This window comes from Sycon ciliatum, chromosome 3 (assembly GCF_964019385.1).
Source record: "Sycon ciliatum chromosome 3, ocSycCili1.1, whole genome shotgun sequence".
NCBI lineage: Eukaryota > Metazoa > Porifera > Calcarea > Leucosolenida > Sycettidae > Sycon > Sycon ciliatum.
This window is the reverse complement of record NC_088645.1, coordinates 6,252,065-6,273,516: the sequence shown is the minus strand read 5'-3', so window position 1 is coordinate 6,273,516 and position 21,452 is coordinate 6,252,065. Positions and strand designations below refer to the sequence as shown.

Here is a 21,452-nt window from a genome sequence, read left to right as displayed (position 1 = left end):
ATAACAGGCCTTTTCGAAATGGACATCGAGCGCAGGCGACCAATAAGACTACCGCCTCTGGGACTCCGACCAAGGCCATCATCCAGCTGTGCCATGTTGGCCAAACCAAGCCAGAACTGGCAGTAAACGACTGATTGGGCAGATCCACAAACTGCTTCGGAAGCCTAGCCTGTGAATGCAGCTCTCCCTTTTGCAGAAAGATCAGCTCAAATGGGTCAAATCCGGAAAGAAGGTTCAATCAGCAACGGAAATGTCAGTCCAGATCATCAGGAAGTCGTAAAATACCGGCATTTTAGGACTCGGGATTCAGAGATTTTTGAGACCCTTTGGATGGTCCGCGGCGCTGCCCTCGGGCTCGACGGACCAACAATTTAATTTTATTAAACCCGCTGTGTTTACATGAGAAATTTCAACCCGGGTCGAGTTCAGCCCGGGTTGAAAGTCTGTACGATAGACAAAAGAGGTGAGAGCGTGTCAAAATTTAATACTGATATGCCGCCAAAAGCCCACTTCTACACTACAGTCCTGTATGGTCACGTGAATCCGTTCGCGCGAAATTTGCATCTGCAGTGCTGTTCAAACCTGGCGCGAGATACGCACAGAAGTTACGTTTGTACGATATTCTTGACCCGGGTTGCTTGGGGGGAGGGTTGAAATCAACCCGGGTCAAGCGCAATGCGTCATGTAAACGCGCCATTCATTTTGTGCACATGGCGGGTTGAAATCTGACCCGGGTCGAACACAACCCGGGTTGAGTTCGACCCGGGTCAGATTTCAACCCGCCATGTGCACAAAATGAATGGCGCGTTTACATGACGCATTGCACTTGACCCGGGTTGAAATTTCGCCCCGGGTTGATTTCAACCCTCCCCTTGTACATGAAAACCAGAGTGTGCAGCTTGGGGCCTTTTCTGCTATGGGTGTCTGTCACGGCGAAATTCCGTGATTACATCATATTTGGCCCAGATGAGGCGGGAAATGGCGTAGTGCGTACAACTGAGCTGCAGTTGTGCAGAAAGAGACCTGCTTGAATCCTGCTTGTACGCACTACATCACTAAAATGATGTAATCACGGAATTTCGCCGTGACAGCCACCCGGTACCCATTCGGGATATCCGAGCTGCACACTCTGGTTTTCATGTACTCTTGGTTGAAATCAACCCGGGTCAAGAAAATCGTACAAACGTACTTCTGTGCGTATCTCGCGCCAGGTTTGAACCAGGGAGTAGTACCAGTACCTGGTTTGAACGGCACTGCAGATGCAAATTTCGCGCGAACGGATTCACGTGACCATACAGAACTGTAGAAGTGGACTTTTGGCGGCATATCAGTATTTGACCCGGGTCAACTGTCTTCATGTAAACGCTCACCTCTTTTGTCTATCGTACAGGTAGACTCCCTCTAATTCGAATACGGTATAATTCGAACCTTCCGTGTAATTCGAACTTTTTCGTCGTACCGATCTTCTGCAAGTCACTTCAAGTCAAAAAAAACATTTTTTCTAGCTTGGTAACCGGCCTCTTGTACGGGCAGAATTAAGGTGGCTCACACCCTCTGCGCGCGCATCGTTTGAAAAGTGTAGATTTTCAGTAAATTTTTCGGTAGCGATGATTTTTGTGCGATAAATCGTTGTAGGAAACGTCTTCTCGCTTTTCTGCAATTCTGGCGACCTAGCTAGAACCTGCTGCTAGTGTAGTAGTAGTAGTAGTAGTAGATTTTATTATTTTACTAGGGGAGTCCCAACAGGCGTTGCCTTTTTACTGGGAACCCTAGGTGAATTTTTACCATGTTTACATACAGAGTAAGAGACGGGGCCTGACGGCAGTCAGTGGGAAGAGCATTCCATCTGTCTGCCGCCAGGAAAGAAATAGAACGCATGCCATATTGCGTAGAAACAGGCGGAAGAACTAATGCGCGCTGTGCCTGGCCGCGCGTGCGAGCCTGGTGTCCAGGCAGAGCAGCCCTAAGCTGGAACAAGGATTGGAGAAGGGGACTAGCAAGATGTGGGGTCAAGCAGCGGTACACGAAAACATAGAGTTTAAGATTTGTGCGCTGTTCAAAAGAATAGAGATGATATTTGCGGAGAACAATTTCAGTAGACATCATACGGTCAAACCCAAAAACTTTCTTCATTGCTATGTGACTGACCATCACGATTTTATTGAACAGGGTGGCGCTGAGACAGTGCAGATAAGCGTTACTGGCATAGTCGAGAGTCGATTGCACAATGGATAAATAGAACGTCCTCTTCGCTTCAGGTGTTAGGTTTTTTCGGCCATGTCTGAAGGCGGCAATCTTGCCGAACACCGCACCGCAGACCTTCTCGACTTGCGGCTGGAAGGTGAGATGCTCGTCGATGAGTAGTCCGAGATACTTCACGGTCCCTCTTCACTCGTTCTTTCTATGAAAGGGGAAGGCAGCACTCGCAGAAGATTTTCCAAGAATGCAATGTCGACTGGTGCTCGTACTATAAGAAGGGAGAAATCAAAGTCCGCTCTTGAATCACGCCTGAGTCTTAGAAAATTATTTCAGAATACGCTTGTGTAGATTTCCTGCCAGTGCCACTGACATCTCGCGACCTTCAAATATAACTTGCTCGATCATCTCCCGCACTGACTGGTAAATTCGTCGGGTAGCTGTGGATGGATCGATTCAGGGAGATCGAAGGTAAATACATCGAAGCACTTCAAACACGTTTCAAGACGCACTTCAAATTTTGTAATTGTGTCTTGAAAATTGTTTACAACAATTCGTACTTCAATACGCTGTTGAATTGTATCCTCTGCTTGGGAGTCTCGACTGTTTTATTGCTGCATGGCTTTCCTCAACACCGTTCACTGTACATGTATCGCGGAACGCAGATTGGATGGCATTGGAGGTGAATTTGATAATATTTGTGACTGTGTCATCAACCAAGTGAGGACATCAAATATCAACAGGGACGCTCCGAAAATCACAAACGCTGCGAAATTGGTATGAAATGGTCTTACACACTGGTGGGTATTCCACATTCATTGTGTCATATCTTTAGACTCCGAAAGTTTGTCGTGCCGTGCAGCTTTCACAGACTAATCCGATAATTGGCATGTGGCCCTATCGGCACACACTCATGCATATGCCGCTGAGTCTATCTATATTTGCACGCACATGTGTGTATACTTACACAATTTTATTACGTATGCAACATTAGGCAATCTACATGTACATATATAGATGTGTGTGCACTCACTCCTATGACATAGAACGACAGTGCAGGCTATGTAAAGTCGCACGAATGTGTGTTACCCGGGTGTGTACATGCATGCGCACTCGCGCGGGCGTTTTGTGTGCGCGCTTGGCATGGCATAACGCCGTTCAATATGACTAGTGTTGAACCGTGGTAATTTGTCCCACCCCTTCTTTTTTCTATTGGCGTTGGATATGCAACTAATGACATAAACTCGGTTGTTGAAAACGAGTGCCATGCACCACAATGGATTGACAATAATATAATACAAGTAGCGCTGTAAAAGCGCTGGTAATACTCATGTTGCAGCCATTAGGCCTTGACGGATTATGCTAGCATAATTTTTCGCATAATTTCTACCAAAATCGAATAATCGCATAATTCGAGGCAAATTGCATATGAATCGCATAGATTGGAATAATCCGCCTGTTCGCATCAAATTCCATACAGTTGTACATGTTCTACAAGTACAAGTACAAGTAGATGCACCAGGAAGTCGTAGGTTTACGACTCCCTTGATAACATGTCCAGTCCACTACAATCAGTGACGGTTGTAGCTAGGTCGGACGCGTCCGGACGGTGCGGTGACCCCGTTGAACTTTTGCTACTACAGTACAACGCCCTCAACAAAACAATTCCCCTGGTATTTTGCAGAGAATAGGCCTTGACGGATTATGCTAATATTTTCGTGAAATTATGCTTTTCGCATTGCTGAAAAAATTGCAGAATTATGCTATTTTATGCTAAAAGTTATCATATTATGCCGCATTATGCTCACATATGCTGCTAATGCATAATGGGTCTGGTCAAAATAACAGAGGAATTTTTTTGTAGAGGGCGTTGTACTGTAGTAGCAAAAGTTCAACGGGGTCAACGCACCGTCCGACCTACATGTACCTACGACCATCACTGATTGTAGTGGACTGGACATGTTATCAAGGGAGTCGTAAACCTACAACTTCCTAGTGCATCTACTTGTACTTGTACTTGTAGAACATGTACAACTGTATGGAATTTGATGCGAACAGGCGGATTATTCCAATCTATGCGATTCATATGCAATTATAGCAATAAAAACTGCTTTATGGCAGTTTTCTAAAAAAAGTTATTGTGTTCTAGTCCATGGACCCCGTCTAAAAAGTAAGAAATTACCGAAATGTGATAGCTGAAAATTAAAATTTCACACAAAACCTCACAATAATCACAACACTTGAAATGCTGCTTTCAACTTTAACTTGTACTGCACCAACAATTAGCAACATGCATGCATAGGAAAGAGGATCACGAGGGGAAAAGGTCTTCTACATGTAGCTTTTAATTCTATGTGTGATTATTGTGAGGTTTTGTGTGAAATTTTAATTTTCAGCTATCACATTTCGGTAATTTCTTACTTTTTAGACGGGGTCCATGGACTAGAACACAATAACTTTTTTTAGAAAACTGCCATAAAGCAGTTTTTATTGCTATAATTTCTTTTGTTTTTTCTGTCACCAACAATGGAATGCCCTAAATCAAGAGTACATAACCCCGGGGTTATGTACTCTTGCCTATATCAATAATTATGGAAATGATGGCCTTCACATCATATCAAGAGGTTTATGTAATCTTGATCATATCAATACCGTATTATACGCATTGATGTGCAAGCCTTTTCTTGCAGAAAATGCCGCACTAGCAGGATAATGCATGTTCTTCTGCAGGGGAACATGTGAGTAGTGGTGGTTATACTTTTTTATACGGAGTTCATTCTGTGCATGTTGCTGTTGCAGAATTTCATGACTCTGTCATAAATTTGTCTTGCCTTTCAGATTTCCCCACCCTCGATCAGATTTATTTGAGAAATGAAGCCATGCGCCAGGTGCGTGTCGCAGATGTTTTTGTTGATTCTGTGTTTATAATGGTTTATAATCATGGGTTATCGTGATAAGGTCATCCACCATCATATTGCACTGAAATCGTAATCCTGTTGATGTCAATACAACTTTTGGAAGTAGTTCAATGACTTCAAACTGTTAGTCCGCGATTTTCTAAAACAACACAGCAAAGGAGGCACAATAAACATGTAATAAAATGTAAACAAATACATTGCCGAGTCCGACACCTCGTTCCAACAGCTACACTGATCCTGAGGATAAAAGGGTCAAGGCTATGGTTGGAGGTACTGATACTGAGAGATAAACAAGGCACTCCATGATAATAAAATCTTACACATCTTTTGGTGAGTATGAATGATATCCAGTCAAACCTCTTGAGGACGAACACCAAGGGACCGATGGTATTTATTCTGTGAGTTTGTCTTAACCTATTTTATAACGAGTGAATACAATTATTTCTCCAATAGACATACGAATAGATTTCTTCTACAGCGAAAGATTCTAAGCCACACCGATTCATTGACTCGTCTCGTATGAAACAAAAGAGTCACTAGAGTCACTAGAGAGGTTCTGCAAAACGAAAATGCGTACAAACATCATGAAGTGCGAAACTTCGCACGGACTTTCGCACCTTTGGAAGCGAAACTTGCAGGGAACACGAAATGAACCGTCGTAGGAAATTTCGTGAGATCGGGTCATGGCGTACGTGCACTTGGCCCGCGCAAACTACGAAAATGTGCAGAACGCAAAGCTCGTGCAAAAATTCGTACACACTTTCGCAAGGACTGTCGCGAAATTTCGTTCGAATTTTCGTTTTGCAGAACCTCTCTACTGAACCTTTCTTTAGCAACATGACGGCAACTGAAACAGCAACAGAGAAAGTACGACATATGTACTGCACATTCTTGCAGGTACTACAGGTACTACAAACAGATTGCAGATCGTAATTCTTGCTTTGGCGGCACGAAACTTTATTTGGGGCGGTGCAATCTCGGCGGTACTCACAAATCAAACAGCCCAGACTCGAGTAAACAAATGCAATCATACAAGTACGAGATTTTCACGAGACGAGACTGCACCCATTGGCTTGTTTCGTATGAAGCAAACAAGTTACTGAACCTCTCCACAATGGAGATTTTCCCTGATATGCGAATTTATTTGGCAAACTCGGTCAATGAGTCCTTGAGCCTTTCCCTCCAGATTGGGAACTGCCAACGATAGTATGCCACTGACCAGTGCCTTACTTGTAACGTACTAATGTGCAATGAATATGAGTATTTCGACAACACATCTAACATAAGCCTTACCGTCAAGAAGGTGAACTCGCGTTCTTCGCACACTGTAGGCAAGGGCAAAGAGATAAAAATGGATCTCAATCCGAATAAAATCAGCACACGTTTCCGTAAATGAAAGGGTGAGCATAAGCAAATGAATCGAAGGAAACTGGTCAACTCAGAGATCACCTGTCATTGAGTATTCCGTAAAAGGAGGCCTCGGCAGCGGAAAAGCTAAATTTAGAAAGGAGATCCTGTCAGCTTTTCCATTATTTATTTCATTCCACCCAAAATCAGCACACTTTTCGTAAATGAAAGAGTCAACACAAGCAAATGAATCAAAGTGAACTGGTCAACTCACCTGTCATTGAGTAATATTCCGCGAAAGGAGGTCTCAGCAGCGCCGAAACGAAATAAGCCAGGCCAGGAGACGAAATATCCGAAACAGCCCATGCAAGAAGCAGTTCCAAAGAAGGAAGTTCCTCGTGCATGCACATCTGAAAAGGCAACAACAAAAAGTCTGCAATGCACACGCATGCGGCCAGCCGGCCGCGCGATGGTAGGAGCCATGGAGAGTAGCTCCCTGGTTCAGGACCAGGTACCGAGCATCTTACGTAGAAACTTACGTAGCTACGTAGACAACGTGTCTGAATAGCGGTGTCGTTAGGTAGCGCCATGTGAACACAACAATAGAAAAGCTGACAGGATCGCTTTTCTAAATTTGCCTCGAATTATGCGATTATTCGATTTTGGTAGAAATTATGCGAAAAATTATGCTAGCATAATCCGTCAAGGCCTAGCACAGAACCATCATATACATCAGCAGCATATGTACATGTGAGCATAATGCGGCATAATATGATAACTTTTAGCATAAAAATAGCATAATTCTGCGATTTTTTCAGCAATGCGAAAAGCATAATTTCACGAAAATATTAGCATAATCCGTCAAGGCCTAGCAGCCATGGCAGTTGTGATTAGCTTTCCAAGTCAAGCCTGCTGCAGAAATTATTGCACTCTGACCAGCTGGAGTGGCCCAGGACTGCAGGTTTTGGAGAACAGGAGTGATGCTTGTATATACGCTTGTATTTACATGATGGACTTCGAAGTAACGTTAGGTGTATTACTTGTATGTTCTTCTGCCTGTGCACGTGTACATGTGCTGGTCAGTGTGGAACCGACATCCATATCAGATCATACAGCTCAGCTGCTATCAGTCTCAACAGCTTATATCTGGCAAATAGGGTTTTAGTGACTCAATTTTGCTTACTGTGTTCAACAGAGTGGCATTGCACACAGCTACTTTATGTAATAGACTTTATAGTAGTATCTTGGAAATTTTATATTTTTGATAGTTAGCTTCAGTAGAAACTTCTCCAGTGTGGCTCTTAGCTTCATTACCACGGAGACTAAGCATTCAAGAAATGCACGAAGAACAGTGGCTAGATGCGAAGTGAAAAGCCATTGGACCGTACCCAATGGAATACGCATTTAGTATAGCAGTATTGCTTGCTATGTTGGCAGCAAACACTGTATAATAATAATTGCATTACCAGTAGAAAGTGCCCAATGTGCATTGCTTCAGCACTGTGTTTTGGACAAAGCAGTCAAAAATTACACATCAGTATTGGCTTCATGTTGGAGAAAGTTGTGAAAAACACTAGAGCATACATGTACACTCAATACACATGCTCAGCTACATGTATGGCATTTAGTATGTGGGCGACTTCAAAGTTCTATTTTGGTAGTTAGCTTCGGTAGAAACTGTCTAAACTTGATCCAAAGCTCTACTACTATGTTCTGAAGATGTTGCAATCAAGTAATGTAAGACAGGTATCTGCCGCATTGGAGCTAGTTGTGAAAACCTTTAGACCATACACACAATGCACATGCTCAGCTATGGCATTTAGTATGTGGGCGACTTCAATGTTTTATTTCGGTAGTTAGCTTCGGTGGAAACTGCTAAAACTTGATCCAAAGCTCTACTACTATGTTATGAAGATGTTGCAATCAAGTAATGTAAGACACGTATCTGCCGCATTGGAGCTAGTTGTGAAAACCTTTAGACCATACACACAATGCACATGCTCAGCTATGGCATTTAGTATGTGGGCGACTTCAAAGTTCTATTTCGGTAGTTAGCTTCGGTGGAAACTGCTAAAACTTGATCCAAAGCTCTACTACTATGTTCTGAAGATGTTGCAATCAATTATTGCAAGATACGTATCTGTCATATGGTGGAGTCAGGGGTTCTAAGGCGTTGGACAATGTCCCAGTGCAATGTGCTGATTCTTGAAAATATGGCATCACTTGACACTTCAAAGTTTTATTTCAAGAGTTACCTTCGTAGAACCTGCTCAGACTTGCTACACAGTAGCATTATTAGGTTATGATAGCATAACCATCGAATACAGGGCAAGTCCAGTGTCAAATACTTGTGGGCGGGGCTAATATGTGGGACGTGTGCGCTGAAATGGGATGATTCCGAAAAGAGAAAAAGGTCACCTTCTAGCAGAATTCTACCCACTTCTAAAGCTTATGCTGGTATTTAGCAAGTATACTACTGTCCTGATGTTGGACATCAAGAAAAAGAGGGTAACTGCGAGTGCTACGGCCAAAAAAGTGATTTTCTGGTGTTTTTTGGCCTAAATTGGCAATTGTGAGTATGCTATGTTTGGCCCCTCCCCCGAGTGAAACCGGCCGGTAGAACTTGATAAAATGTTGTCTCCGTACACTAGATATCCTGCGGAACAGAGTACAATCGTTTGTAGCCACGTTTCAAACAAAAAATATTTGGACCCGAGGGGTAGGAGCCACCTTAAGTAACACAATGATACAATAAAAACAAGTACCAGTAGTTACATACATGGACCATACGAGAAAAAGCAATGATGACGAGGCATAAACAAGTGTCTAGTGCTGTATGGCAGCTTCCGAGACAGCGAGTCGAGCGGATGACTCAGCCACCTCCGGGTGTGAATACAGCCACCTCCGGGTGTGAATACAGCCGTCGTGCACCACGTAGGCAAGCCACGCCGGCACGGAGAAGGGCAAAGCTGAACCTGCAGCGGATCCATGCCATCACTGCAGAGTATGGCTCACCAGATTTGTCGGAGACCATTGCAGCTATTCTCTTGAGGAGAGCGGCAGCAGCTCGACCAGTAGATTTACCACCAGTTGCTGCGAAAACCACAGGGATGAAGGTTCCACGCTCGACCTCCTTGACGCGCTGTTCGTATCGCCTCCGTTTTTCACGTTCATGACGCTGGTAGCAAGCGGTGATGGAAGAGGATCGATTTGAGGGAGCAAAGGGGTTGAAAACCCGAATATCGAGAACTGAGACTCTCTCAAACCGACCTCCCCAAACACCACTCGCCGCAACATCAAGTCGAGCCTGGTCTTCTGTGGAGGCAGTCTTGTAGCGGAGCTGCTCACCAGAGAGCGGTTGTAAGTGTGGCTCGATAGCGACACTATTGGCGACACGTTTCAATAGCGAGGCAGTGATGTCCCGCACCTCATTGTGTCGAAGTGACGGGAAACCTCCGGTGCTGCATGTCAGGGCATGGGCTACTGTGAAGCTGGCTCCACAGACGCAGGTTGACGGTAAGCGAGAAGGCCGCCAGCCATAGCGCAGTGCCAAACCATCGCGGAACTCGCTTTTGGATAGCACAAATCCATGACGGGATAGCGGACGACAAGTGAGCCAGCTGGAGGCGCCAGGCTCACTTGCCAACTGAATTGTGTGCTGCAAAGTGGGCGATGCGTCGGCAGCGAAGCCACGGATGTCGGTCTTCGCTTTCTGGCGGTGATCTGCACGCTGTGACGCTTTGGCTGAGGCAACGCTGGCAAGAGCTTCCGTCACACTGAAGTCTTGGTCGAGGATGTTGGTGGTGAGCGCCGCTGTGATCGCGCGGGATGAGGCGTATTGGGTTGTCAGAGATGTTGGATTGACGATACCCAGGCCACCATCCCGGCAAGGGAAGGCAAACAGCCGTCGCAGCTCCAGGCTGACTTCTTCTCCAGTCAGGGCTGGCAGCAGCTTGGTAACAATGGCGTGTTCCAACTGATCAAGACCACTGGACGCATCCGGCAGAACACGACACAAGAATGTCCAGCGGCATGAGAGAGCACGAACAAAAGTAGTGTACGCTGCCTTCAAGTCAAAATCGAATGCATAATTCGAAGTACGAAAAGTGCGCCGGTTGGATAATTCGAACCCAGTCTTCGTACAGAAGAGCTGTTTACAGTACACTATTGTCGTAAATATTGTCTATGCCTATGCTTCACTTCCGTTCTTCAGAACGACATGCTGCTGTCCGACAGCCTTTCATAACGCGAATTAGGCGGCGCAGTTCTTTTCCGTTGAAATTGTTTCAGGAAAGCTGCAGTGGCTGACAACTTCTTCACTAGAAGTAGAAGATGAAGATAATAATGTCAAAATGATTTCGTGTCGATCCAGTGTTTTGATGATCCCACTGCTGTTACGCGTATCCGTTGTACATGACCGGTACGACCACCTATGTTTCGTTGATGCAAATAAAAAATAATGTGCAAAAATATTCAGCATGCGATTTCAAGCATTTTGACATACATATCAGTGCATGGGGCTGCATTTGGATAATTAGAAGTTCCGGATAATTCGAAGTTAGGGCCTGGCAATTTGAGGTTCGAATTAAAGGGAGTCTACCTGTACAGACTTTCAACCCGGGCTGAACTCGACCCGGGCTGAACTCGACCCGGGCTGAACTCGACCCGGGCTGAACTCGACCCGGGTTGAAATTTCTCATGTAAACACAGCCTAAAAGAAAAGGCTGGATGTGTGTAGACTTTCCTGCGAGCACCTTTCGAAACATTTTAAGGACAGTCTCTATTATTTAGCACGGTCTTGGTGGAATTTAGTGTTGACTGCATGATATCTATATCTAGAATGTAGTTCTCCTTGCTCTGTATGGAGTTGGATACTGATTGAAAAAATACAAGCACACAGTCTCCGATATAAGCGCGGTCTCTAGTAGGTCTCTAGAGGTGTGGTGAAAAAATATAAGCTCAGCGCTTATAATACTATTAATAGAGAATATACGGTATGTTATTGCTGGTGCGTACCGGTACCGCGGTGTCAACTACAATGTAATATACAAGTACATGCCAGAGTACTCTTGGTAACCACTAGTGCACTGATAACCGAACCTCTTCAAGTAAGGAAGAATTGGAATGAATCCAGAACTGAGGAAAAAGGAAGAAGAAGTAGAAGAAAGGAAGTGGAGAAGGCCAAAGCTGAGTTCAAGTCTTCAAGATCTATTCCCTGTCGCCCATCCGATAAAAAATGGGTGAAATTACGCACATTATGGTAGAGAGATTCATGAGATCAAGAGTGCATACGCCTTGATAAGGGGTTATGTATTCTTGGTGAGATACGTGTACATGTACATGTACGTATCATGATCCGTTGCCGTGGACCGGCGCAATCATAGAGTTTGAGGACGACGGATTAGACACGCCAGGGAGCAACATGAACAATGTGATTATATCTGAAAACTTGAGGAAAGGGGGGAGACTATGGCCCATAGGCAGCAGCTATGGCGGAGAGGATAGTTGACAACTACCGTAAAGTAATCACAAGAGTACGAGTCTCGTAATAGAGATTAAGATGCACGTTATTTCCGACGTGACGCGCAATTTCACGTCAAATTTGACGTAAAACTCCAAATTTCGACGTGAGCTGCAGGTCACCCGCGTTGTTTTTTTCGACGAGCGCGCGAGCCAAATAACGCGAGCTGAGCTTTCGCGTCACGTCAGTAGTAACGTGCATCTTTTTAAAAAACCTCTATATTATCGTAAACGTGTCTGGTAGTGGCAGTGATAGTGTCTGGTAGGGGTGTGCGGATAATGCTCGAAAAGGTGGCAGATTCTGCTCGAAAAGCAGTGAAAATGGCAGAACCATACAAACCTTATGGCGGGCAATTCCTCGAATTCTGCTCCATTTCTTAATCCACATACCAAACATGCATGAAACTTACCAGAAAAAGTACCGAATTCTGCCAATTTTTCTGCCGGCATTATCCGCATATGCCTAGTGTCTGGTAGTGGCAGTGACAGTGGGATGCTCTTTGTGTGACATCAACATGTTAGAGTTTCCCGATAGCGGGGTAAGCAGTTGACTTTTCCCAAAGATGCCATAATGTTTCGCAACTTATCCTTTTCGCAACCGTGCCAAAACAAGTGGAAGTCGCTGAAATCGCACACATATTTTCATAAGGAGCTCAAAAGTGGCTAACATCGCAACTTAAAATGAGAGATTTCTTGTAGATGCAATGCTATCAAAACCAGGGAGTAGCAGTACAATACCTCCCTATTGTACTGCTACTCCCTGGTCAAAACTACAAGCCACCAAAAAAGAGTGGGACTAGCAGAAGTGCAGCGACAGTAAACTCTATACCCCTTCATGCTGTGAACGGCCACAACTTCACACAGTGCAAGTAGCCTGTTGAATGCATGCTCCGGATCATTTCAGCGCACGCAAAAAGCAACGAGCGTAACAGAACTTCCGTTGATCTGGATCATGGAATGAGAACTCGTACTCCGAAGGCAAGCGAGAAATGAGCGAGAGAGCATTTGTCCGATGTAGTCTGTGACTTGACCTTTCGACCCCCATGCCATAGCCCATAGGCCTATGGGCCCATGGTTGAAACAACAACCTAAAGTTGCGGAAAAAATTCATATTTGCTTTGCTTTCTTAGCTTACTATTGCCGTGGCTGGCTCAACGCCCTTGTCTCAGGGTATTCTGTCCCTGCATTAGCTATGCTTGTCACATGCTATGAGATTGTGTCTAATAATAATAATGATAAAGTGGCGAGCATCTTTGGGAAAGAGGCCAAAGGGCTATGCTGCACACGTCATCAACTTTTCACCAGATGTTCGAGCATGGATTTACCCTGCATGCACATGTACTTTGTAGAGCACTCCCCCTCTAAGGTAGAGCACTCCCCCCTCTGAGGTAGAGCACTCCCCCCTCTAAGGACTTAGGTAGAGCACTTTCCCCCAACTGTTCACCGCAAGATGGAACGCCGGCAACGGGTCGATTTGGATTACAGGACTGAGGTCAATTAAAGAATATTCCGCTCTCATCTGCAGACTGACATGACCCCTACCTAACCCGGCTGAACGAATTGAAAGAGAAAGTTATCAAAAGGATGAGATGGAGGGCATTTTTTTCTTTTTGAAAGGCAAGGAACAAGACGACGTGCTAAGCAAGGAAGCATTCGGCATGAAGTCCCACTGCATTCCTCGCCCAATGATTAGGTAATCTTTCCTCTGCTGTCTTAAACCCTACTCTATTTTTCTTTTAATCTTTTCCTTTTTCAACTCGGATGGAGAGTCAAGGATTAAAATTTTAAAAAAGAGAGGACCGAAAGTTTACAAGTTATCCGTTTTGTCCCAACACTAACGGTTATAAGCAGAATACTGTGGAGTCAGAAATGTGCAACAATTAGCACAAAACAGACTGATGAGATCATGACATTCAACGACCTGATGCTTAGCTGATTTTCCTTTTTCCTTATATTTGTGTGCCTTTAGTCGATCTCATGTAATAAGGCAACACTGCCTGTTTGTTATTCGACATTAAATAAGCCAATCCAATCCAATTCTTCACTTATTTTCCTATGCGTATAACAATACCTGTTTTTCCGTTTCGTACCAGAATACCATTGCCTGATGATTGCGCAAGCGTGATACTCTGAGTTGCAATAAAATTCTGTTCCACCTTACTTGCGAGGAAACTCTGCTCTTCCAGGTATTGAGCACTTTGTGCGCAGAGAGGACTTATTAACCTACATGTACTTGTACTCAGAGTTGTAACAAAGCTTCCAATCTCTCTCTTGTGTACTTGTACTTCCTATGGTTGTGTATATCTTTAGAACAAAACGGTGGGAAAAAGCAAATATGCAAGTGTCATGGAGAGAAGAGGAGCGCTGTTGATGGAAACATTGTATATGTAACATGATCACATGTGATGCTGACACAGCCTGCACTGGCTACTTCAGTACATTCTACAAGTAGGCGAATCGTGTTCATTCCAATCCAAATTAGCGACGCGGCAACCATCGAAAAGAGGGCATAAAGTAACAGCAAAAGGAGGTATGTATGCGAGAAACACCCAATCTTTACTTATAAAAGAGAGGCACCTGTGACGTGTGTCTGTGTGTGTGTGTGTGTGTGTGTCACGCTCCTTATAAAGAAGAGGCACCTGTGACGTGTGTTTTTGTGTCACGCTGAAGCGATGCGGAGCAGCGCTGCCCTGAGCACGCGAATCGTGCGAACAGTACTCAGTGTAGCACAGTGTAGCTAGCGCCCGCAGAAGCACTGATATGAGCACGCGAAGCGTGCGAATCGTGTAGCTAGCGGCCGCGGAAGCAGCCACAGAAGCACTGAGCACGCGAAGCGTGCGAATCGTGTAGCCACCACCACGTGCTGAGCACGCGAACAGTACAGTGTAGGTGGTAGCAGACACGTACACGATCAGTACGAGTAGCAGTACAGTAAGATCGGGCGCCGAAGAACACCTCGCCGAAGAACACCCAGGCTGGAAAACCGGCAAAATTTAAGAACAGTCCAGGCTAGAATTATCAGATTTAAGAACACTTTTAAAAATTTACACGTAGATCTACATGATTGTACATGTATGGGTGAGTACATGTCATGTACACGTGTAAACAGTAACTGCTACATGTACAGTCATTCCCATTTACGACACCCACTACTAGTACTCAAGTACTAGTTTAGAAGTACTACATTGCACTACATGTACATGACAAACGTCATGACGTCACTCGACTCGCCGCGCGCGTGTGAATAAGAACGGTCTGGCTAGAATCAAAAATTTAAGAACTTTCCTAGGCTGCGCTCGAGCCCCTGCGTTCTTCGGCGCCCGATCTTACTGTAGCAGCCTAGCCGCGCGCAGAATAGGCCTTTCCGGATTATGTGTTTGCATATTTTTGCATTTTGGGGGTCAAAATGCATTTTGTCCATTTTGACCCACTTTGGACTACCGACTAGTTTCCGATAAAGAAGAAAAGAAAGACTACTTTCTACTGTGTCGTGTGTAAGTGCTAACTACTACAGGAAAGATGACGTGACAGCGACAACAGCTAAAGACGAATGTCGTAACTTCAAGCACACGGTGAGCATGAAGTGAGCACATCAGAACTCTCATTTTCACTGCACACTTGGCTCGTCAGTTCACTTGACGTACACCTTGTTGCGCTTCTCCGTGCTGAAGAGGAATCGGAATGCAATGGCGGCAAGGACTGCACCAAGCTTCGGTCCCAGTATGTACAACCACTGGGCTTTCCACATGGCATGGTAATAGGCATCGTTGGTCACGGCTGGCGGCAGATATGGACTTGCTGAACAGCACCGTTGCATGTTTACACAACCACGCAAGATATGATATGCACACACGGAAGTACATACACACACGCACGCACATGCGCATACATGCACGCGCACACGCACACACATGCACACACACACACACACACACACGCGCGCGCATGTGCACACGCACACAAGCACAGACATTATCCACAATTTCGTGAACCATCTCCGTCCAAGGGAAGGAGATAAGCAGACATCAGTAAAATGCAGCAGCTGGTTATCCCTGCGTGCATGCTTCAGGTGAAGCAACTTAGTAACTCAGCATCCTCTCTTGTACTGTTACATGTTGTGCATCATTATCATACAGTGCGAACACCGTCAGTCATACCAGTGGACTGCACCTAGCCTAGGCATTATCCCTGTACTCCATGTATGTACGAAATAGTGGTAGCGACTTCGGCGATGATTTGATAGGAATGGATTTGCTCCTCACACTGGAGCACACACGGTTGTGAATGACCAAGAGTCCTCGACATCTGTTCTCACCATCCAGGAGCGACACTGACTCACGCTGCTATCTGGTGTTCACGAGGTGTTTGTCCCGCTGGAAACGGACCGTCTCTGTAAGTTTGTTTCCCTGGTGATGTTTGTGCCTGGAGAGCACTATAATGAGTGATGCTCTTCAGGCACAATCTTCCTCAGCCTACTCAAGCTAAACTGATGAGGGGTGAATTACCTGAAACACTGTGTATTGAGCAGGGAGTGCTGCTTTCTTGCACTGAGGTTTGTCGAGTCGAAGGTTCGATGGACTTCTTGTGTGCTCTGGATGGCAGTCGTGAGTCAGTCAAGTGTCAAGTCAAGTCGGCGGAATAGCGCGAGCTCCAGTGTGCATGGGGAGCACACCCATTCCTCTCAATGTACGTATTCTTTATTTTTACTTCGCATTAAACGGGATCTGTGACATACATGTAGTAGGTGAGAGAAGACTACCACCAAGAGTACATAACCCCTTTGCTACCACTGCATAATGTACAATGCACAATGTAGTGTATTTCATGCAGTGAAATGCCTGGTAATCGAACCTTCATTCTGGTGTAAAAAATGTAGAGTTAGCCGGATTCGCGGCCGCATCACCTGACGTGTTGAGGAACACACGAAGACATTCATTCTCGTGTAGGTGAGGTAAAATCCAACACATGTACACCAGTCAAATCAGCCAGCCCTTACTAGGAGTAGGATCGTTCGATAGCAAGTCTCTCAGGCTGACGATGGCGGGTCCGAAACTGCGTGCTGGGTTCAGTGCCCCTCCCGACACAGGCATGCTGTGAACACATGCACACACAGAGCAGCATGGACATTATAGTGTACTGCTCGCATCATTGAATTTTTCTGTATTTGAGTAGGGTTCCAATTAATATATACGTATCACATTCTTCCTTTCATGTACGCATAATACTGTTAGACCAAGTACATGTACTTTAACGTCAATTAAAGTTCACGATCTCAGCATTTTTGTTGGTTAGCGAGGTGAAATTCTAACGAATTCTGTTATGTGTCAAAACTGGCAAATGACTGTACATGTACATGTACATATTTGTTTGCATATTTATCGTTTACGGTTTACTGTAGTACTTAACGACTTTTTTTGCCGTGGCGCGTAGCTCATGCTCTTCTTCGTTGCGCTTTCCTTCCCCTCTTGGACCTTTCCGAACCTGAGCCTTCCAAGTTGGAAGGTTGTTGGTTTGCGCATTGGAGAAGTGTTGGAGCTAGGTGTCAGGTCGCCGAATGTCTCAGTACTCCTTGTCAGTTTTGTGCCATTTTGTCGCACTCGCTGACTGTATAAGATCTGGTTACGTTGGTGGACAGTTTGTCATAACTTGTAACAATCATCATTAATTTTTGTCCTTTTCCTTTTTTCATCATAAAAAATAAACGTTGACGCTAACCAGAAAATAGTGCTGAGCTATTATTATTATTATATTATTATTATTATTATTTATTCTTCTTTTACTAGGGAATTCCCAACAGGCGTCAGCGCCTTTTTACAGGGAACCCTAGGTATAATTTGATGGATGAGCGAAATTCAGCTGGTGAACTAGACATGCGGCAAGCCGGTGGAAGTGTATTCCACCTGGCAGCGCCCAAATAAGAAATTGCACTAAAGCCATATCGGGTGTTAGCGGGGGGCAGAACAAGAGCAGCAGAGACTTGGCCACGGGTGGTGGCTGCAGTGCGAGCACCATGGGCGCGCAAGGTAAAGCGGTCTCGCAGAAGAGGACTAGCAAGTCCATTCAGGCAGCGGTAAACAAATACATAGGTTTTGAAGTTGAGGCGTTTCTCAAGGGCGTACAAGTTAGTATGACTGTATAGAAGAGTGGTGGGAGTCATTCTATCCAACGAAAATATTCTCTTTAATGCTACGCGGCTGGCAGTAAGAAGCTTGTCATATAGGGTTTGTGATAAGCAATGAATATATGCAGTTAAGCCGAGGTAAGGTCCTGTTTGATGATCAGCTGGCTTAGTTTTTCTCCACCTCTATCCTTATTACATCCCTCCCAAAATCATTTATTACTGCTTTCTATCTGCATTTGCCACCCTTTCATTGGGCAGATCTGCCCGTTTGGTTTGCGAATTAAAATAAACACAACAACAACAACAACAACAACAACAACAACAACAACAACAACAACAACAACAACAACAAGGGAGTGTGTGTATTGTTTAGATCAATTGGCATTTACAGATGTGAATATTGCATACATTTCTATGTTGCCTGATGATCGTAGTAATACGTGAAACTCAGAGTTGTAACAAAGCTTCCAAACTTTCTCTCTTATGAACTACTAGGATACATGTAGCCAGTCAGCATTGGCTTCAAATGATACACATGTACACTGTACAGTGTTTCCCTGATTAAAAATTGCACCCCATTTTCACGTCCGAGCCAAAATAGTCTCAATACGTTTGCAGAAGTAAGAAGTCCCACTCGATTGGATTGGCTCGATCGGATTGCTTGCACGTGTCTGGTCGGTGGGGCAAAGGCGATAGGCCACAGGGCCTCATGAGTCATGACCAGCCTCACTTCATATACATATACCTACACCTATGCTACGGGTATTTCCAAGTCATGGCCAGTGCCTGGTCCCGGACCGCCCGGACTATTAGTTTATTATTTTTTTATAGAAAAGAAAAGGACCAAGGAACTACAAGTTACGCTATAACGTCCACTAACACCACCCGTTACTCAACAATCAGCTCATGCGATAACATTGCACGACACTGTTCCTTGGTCCTTTTTCTCTTCTATAAATTTATCCTTGGCTCTCCATCCGAGTCCATTAGTTGTATTCCAAGCAATACATGGCTGGGGTAGCCAATGATCACTTTGCGTGGCGAGTGCAGGGTTTTATAGCCAACCACGGCTAGGATTTTCCTTCTTACCACGCTGCTTTTCCGGCTTGGAGAGTAAACGCGATGCAAAGCGGGGCAATGCCACGGTAGCCTCGCCTCTCCGCTGTGCACGACAGGTAGACACAGACCAGCATGAACGTGCCAAGCAGCTCTGCACCGAACGCTTGGCCCTGGTTCACCCCGTCCTTTGTGTTGGGGCTGTATGTACCATAGCGGTACAACGGCTGGATGACGTAATCATCATTGTCCAATGAAGAGATGTCTGTGTACAAACCCTGGACATACATGTACATGCACACACGGGCACAGTAATCGCGGGAAGCACAACAAAGAATTAAGACACAAGCGGATAACGTAATAACACTTGCTACGGCAATGCTGCGGCAATGCTGCGGCATTGCTGCGGCAACGCTGCGGCAACGCTGCGGCAACGCTGCGGCAACGCTGCGGCAACGCTGCGGCAACGCTGCGGCAACGCTGCGGCAACGCTGCGGCAATGCTGCGGCAATGCTGCGGCAATGCTGCGTCAATGCTGCGGCAATGCTGCGGCAAACATTCATAGGCTCACAAGGAGGGTTTGGATTGTTGGTATTGTTGTTGTTGTCTTGAAATCATTATTCTCACGCTAGTTTGAAATCTTTATTCTCACGATAGCCAGTGGCCGAAAGAGATTGGTTGTTGTTCTTGTTGTTGCTGTTGCGGTTTTTTTAAATTCTTTATTCTCACGATGGCACAATCGCCAATAAGTTGTTGTTTTTGTTGCTGTTGTTGTCTTCGTCGCCGTCGTCGTAGTTGAAAATGTATTTGAAATCGCATGCAGCTGGGAGACATTAGTCCATTTTCTGTCCAGAGCGATAGATCCGGAAAATAAGCCAAAGAGTATGTAGATACTTGAAGTATCGGAGGATGTACCCGGAGTGCTGGCAGTGCTCAACACCACAAAGGCAGAGCGTAATACACGTGACAGAACAACAAAGACAATCAAGGCAGGTTTGCTGCTACTTTTAAAAGTTTCATGCTCACGCAATCATCAGGCAACATGAAGATCGGGTGCCGACCATGCCGGTATATACATGTATGCCAGGAGAGGGTGGTATAAAAATATACTTGAACTATGTAAAAACCACAGTCTGCATTCAGGGTTCTAGCCAAAGGGGGAGGGGCTCAGCGCCCCCCCCCCACTCTGTTTGAGCGGCCCCCTGTGAAAAAGTGCCCCCCCCCCCCTACTCATTTTCCGATTTTCGTGGTTTCATGCAACTCAACGAAAATGCAGCCGAAAGTCAAACCATAGCGATAGCGTCACCATTAGATGGTTCATAAAGGCACATTTGTCTGGGGCGAAGTCGGGGATTCGCCACATACATGAAGTAGTAGTAGTAGTAGTAGTAGTAGTAGTAGTAGTAGTAGTAGTAGTAGTAGTAGTAGAATTTATTATTTTGATAGGGAAGGCCCTACAGACGTTGCCGTCTTGTTACAGGGAACCCTAAGTGCTCTTTACAGAGCGAAACAAAAACGGATAGATGCTCAACCTGACGACACGAGACAGGCAGAGAATTCCACCTATCAGCGCCAAGGAAAGAAATAGAGAACATGCCATATCTAGTGGTAGCAGCGGGCAAAGAAAGTGAAGACATGTACATGTACGTTGCATTTAGCGTGGTAAGTTGGCATTTCCCAAATCGGGGATTTTTTGCCTAATCTGCTTTTCGATCGGCTGGGTGAATGTCCAAATTCGGCCATATTATGAGCCCCAAAGTCAGAATTCGGCTCGAAGCAGTACTTGAAGTCGCCGCTCGCACTATACATGTACATGTACATAATATCATACAGTGTACATTTACATGCATGATAATTGTACATGTACATGATTGTACTGTACATGTACAAGTAGAGGCACTGAAACATCGATTTTCGGCGAATTCGGCGCAAATACATGTATCTCATCGTGGAATAAAAGAATAATAAACAGCAGGGGTTCTTGACAGCCATTGATTTCGGCGTCTTCCTGCTGACCGATTTCGGAAATGCCTAAAGTCACACTTTTCGCAGTATAATGGTGACTGAGATTGTATTTGCATGCGGTAGCCGGTAGAGGCACCAAAACATTGATTTTCGGCGAATTCAGTGCGAGAATTGCATATTCGGCGAAATGATTGGTGATTTCTTCAAAACCACTGTTTTCGGCGAATTTTTCGGCCGGCCGATTTGGGAAATGCCTAGTGGTAAGACAATATTGGAAAGTTGAAAAATGGGATACACTGTACTGGGTAACTGTTTCCCATGCCCACCGC

The 21,452-nt window shown here is 45.1% G+C and overlaps 2 protein-coding genes across 2 annotated transcripts in view; both read right to left on the bottom strand.

Moving 5' to 3' along the window:
• The window catches only part of LOC135811276 (aquaporin-like), a 133,460-nt gene that overhangs the window by 92,410 nt on the left and 19,598 nt on the right, over positions 1–21,452 (bottom strand). The gene's annotated exons all lie outside the window — the stretch shown is intronic.
• On the bottom strand, positions 15,319–20,202 carry LOC135812347 (uncharacterized). The gene is made up of 4 exons (XM_065325725.1): positions 20,185–20,202; positions 19,192–19,436; positions 16,978–17,072; positions 15,319–15,779 (listed from the first exon to the last, which is right to left on the bottom strand). Exons 1-4 carry the CDS (start codon positions 20,200–20,202, stop codon positions 15,613–15,615), a joined length of 525 nt encoding a protein of 174 aa, XP_065181797.1. The 3' UTR covers positions 15,319–15,612.

Excerpts from the sequence above, each read along its gene's own strand:
- LOC135812347 (XM_065325725.1), bottom strand. Across the intron at positions 17,073-19,191 it reads CAAGCCGGAAAAGCAGCGTG|CATGCCTGTGTCGGGAGGGG; the intron begins GTAAGAAGGAAA and ends ATGTGTTCACAG. Across the intron at positions 15,780-16,977 it reads ATCGAACGATCCTACTCCTA|CAAGTCCATATCTGCCGCCA; the intron begins GTAAGGGCTGGC and ends GGTGCTGTTCAG.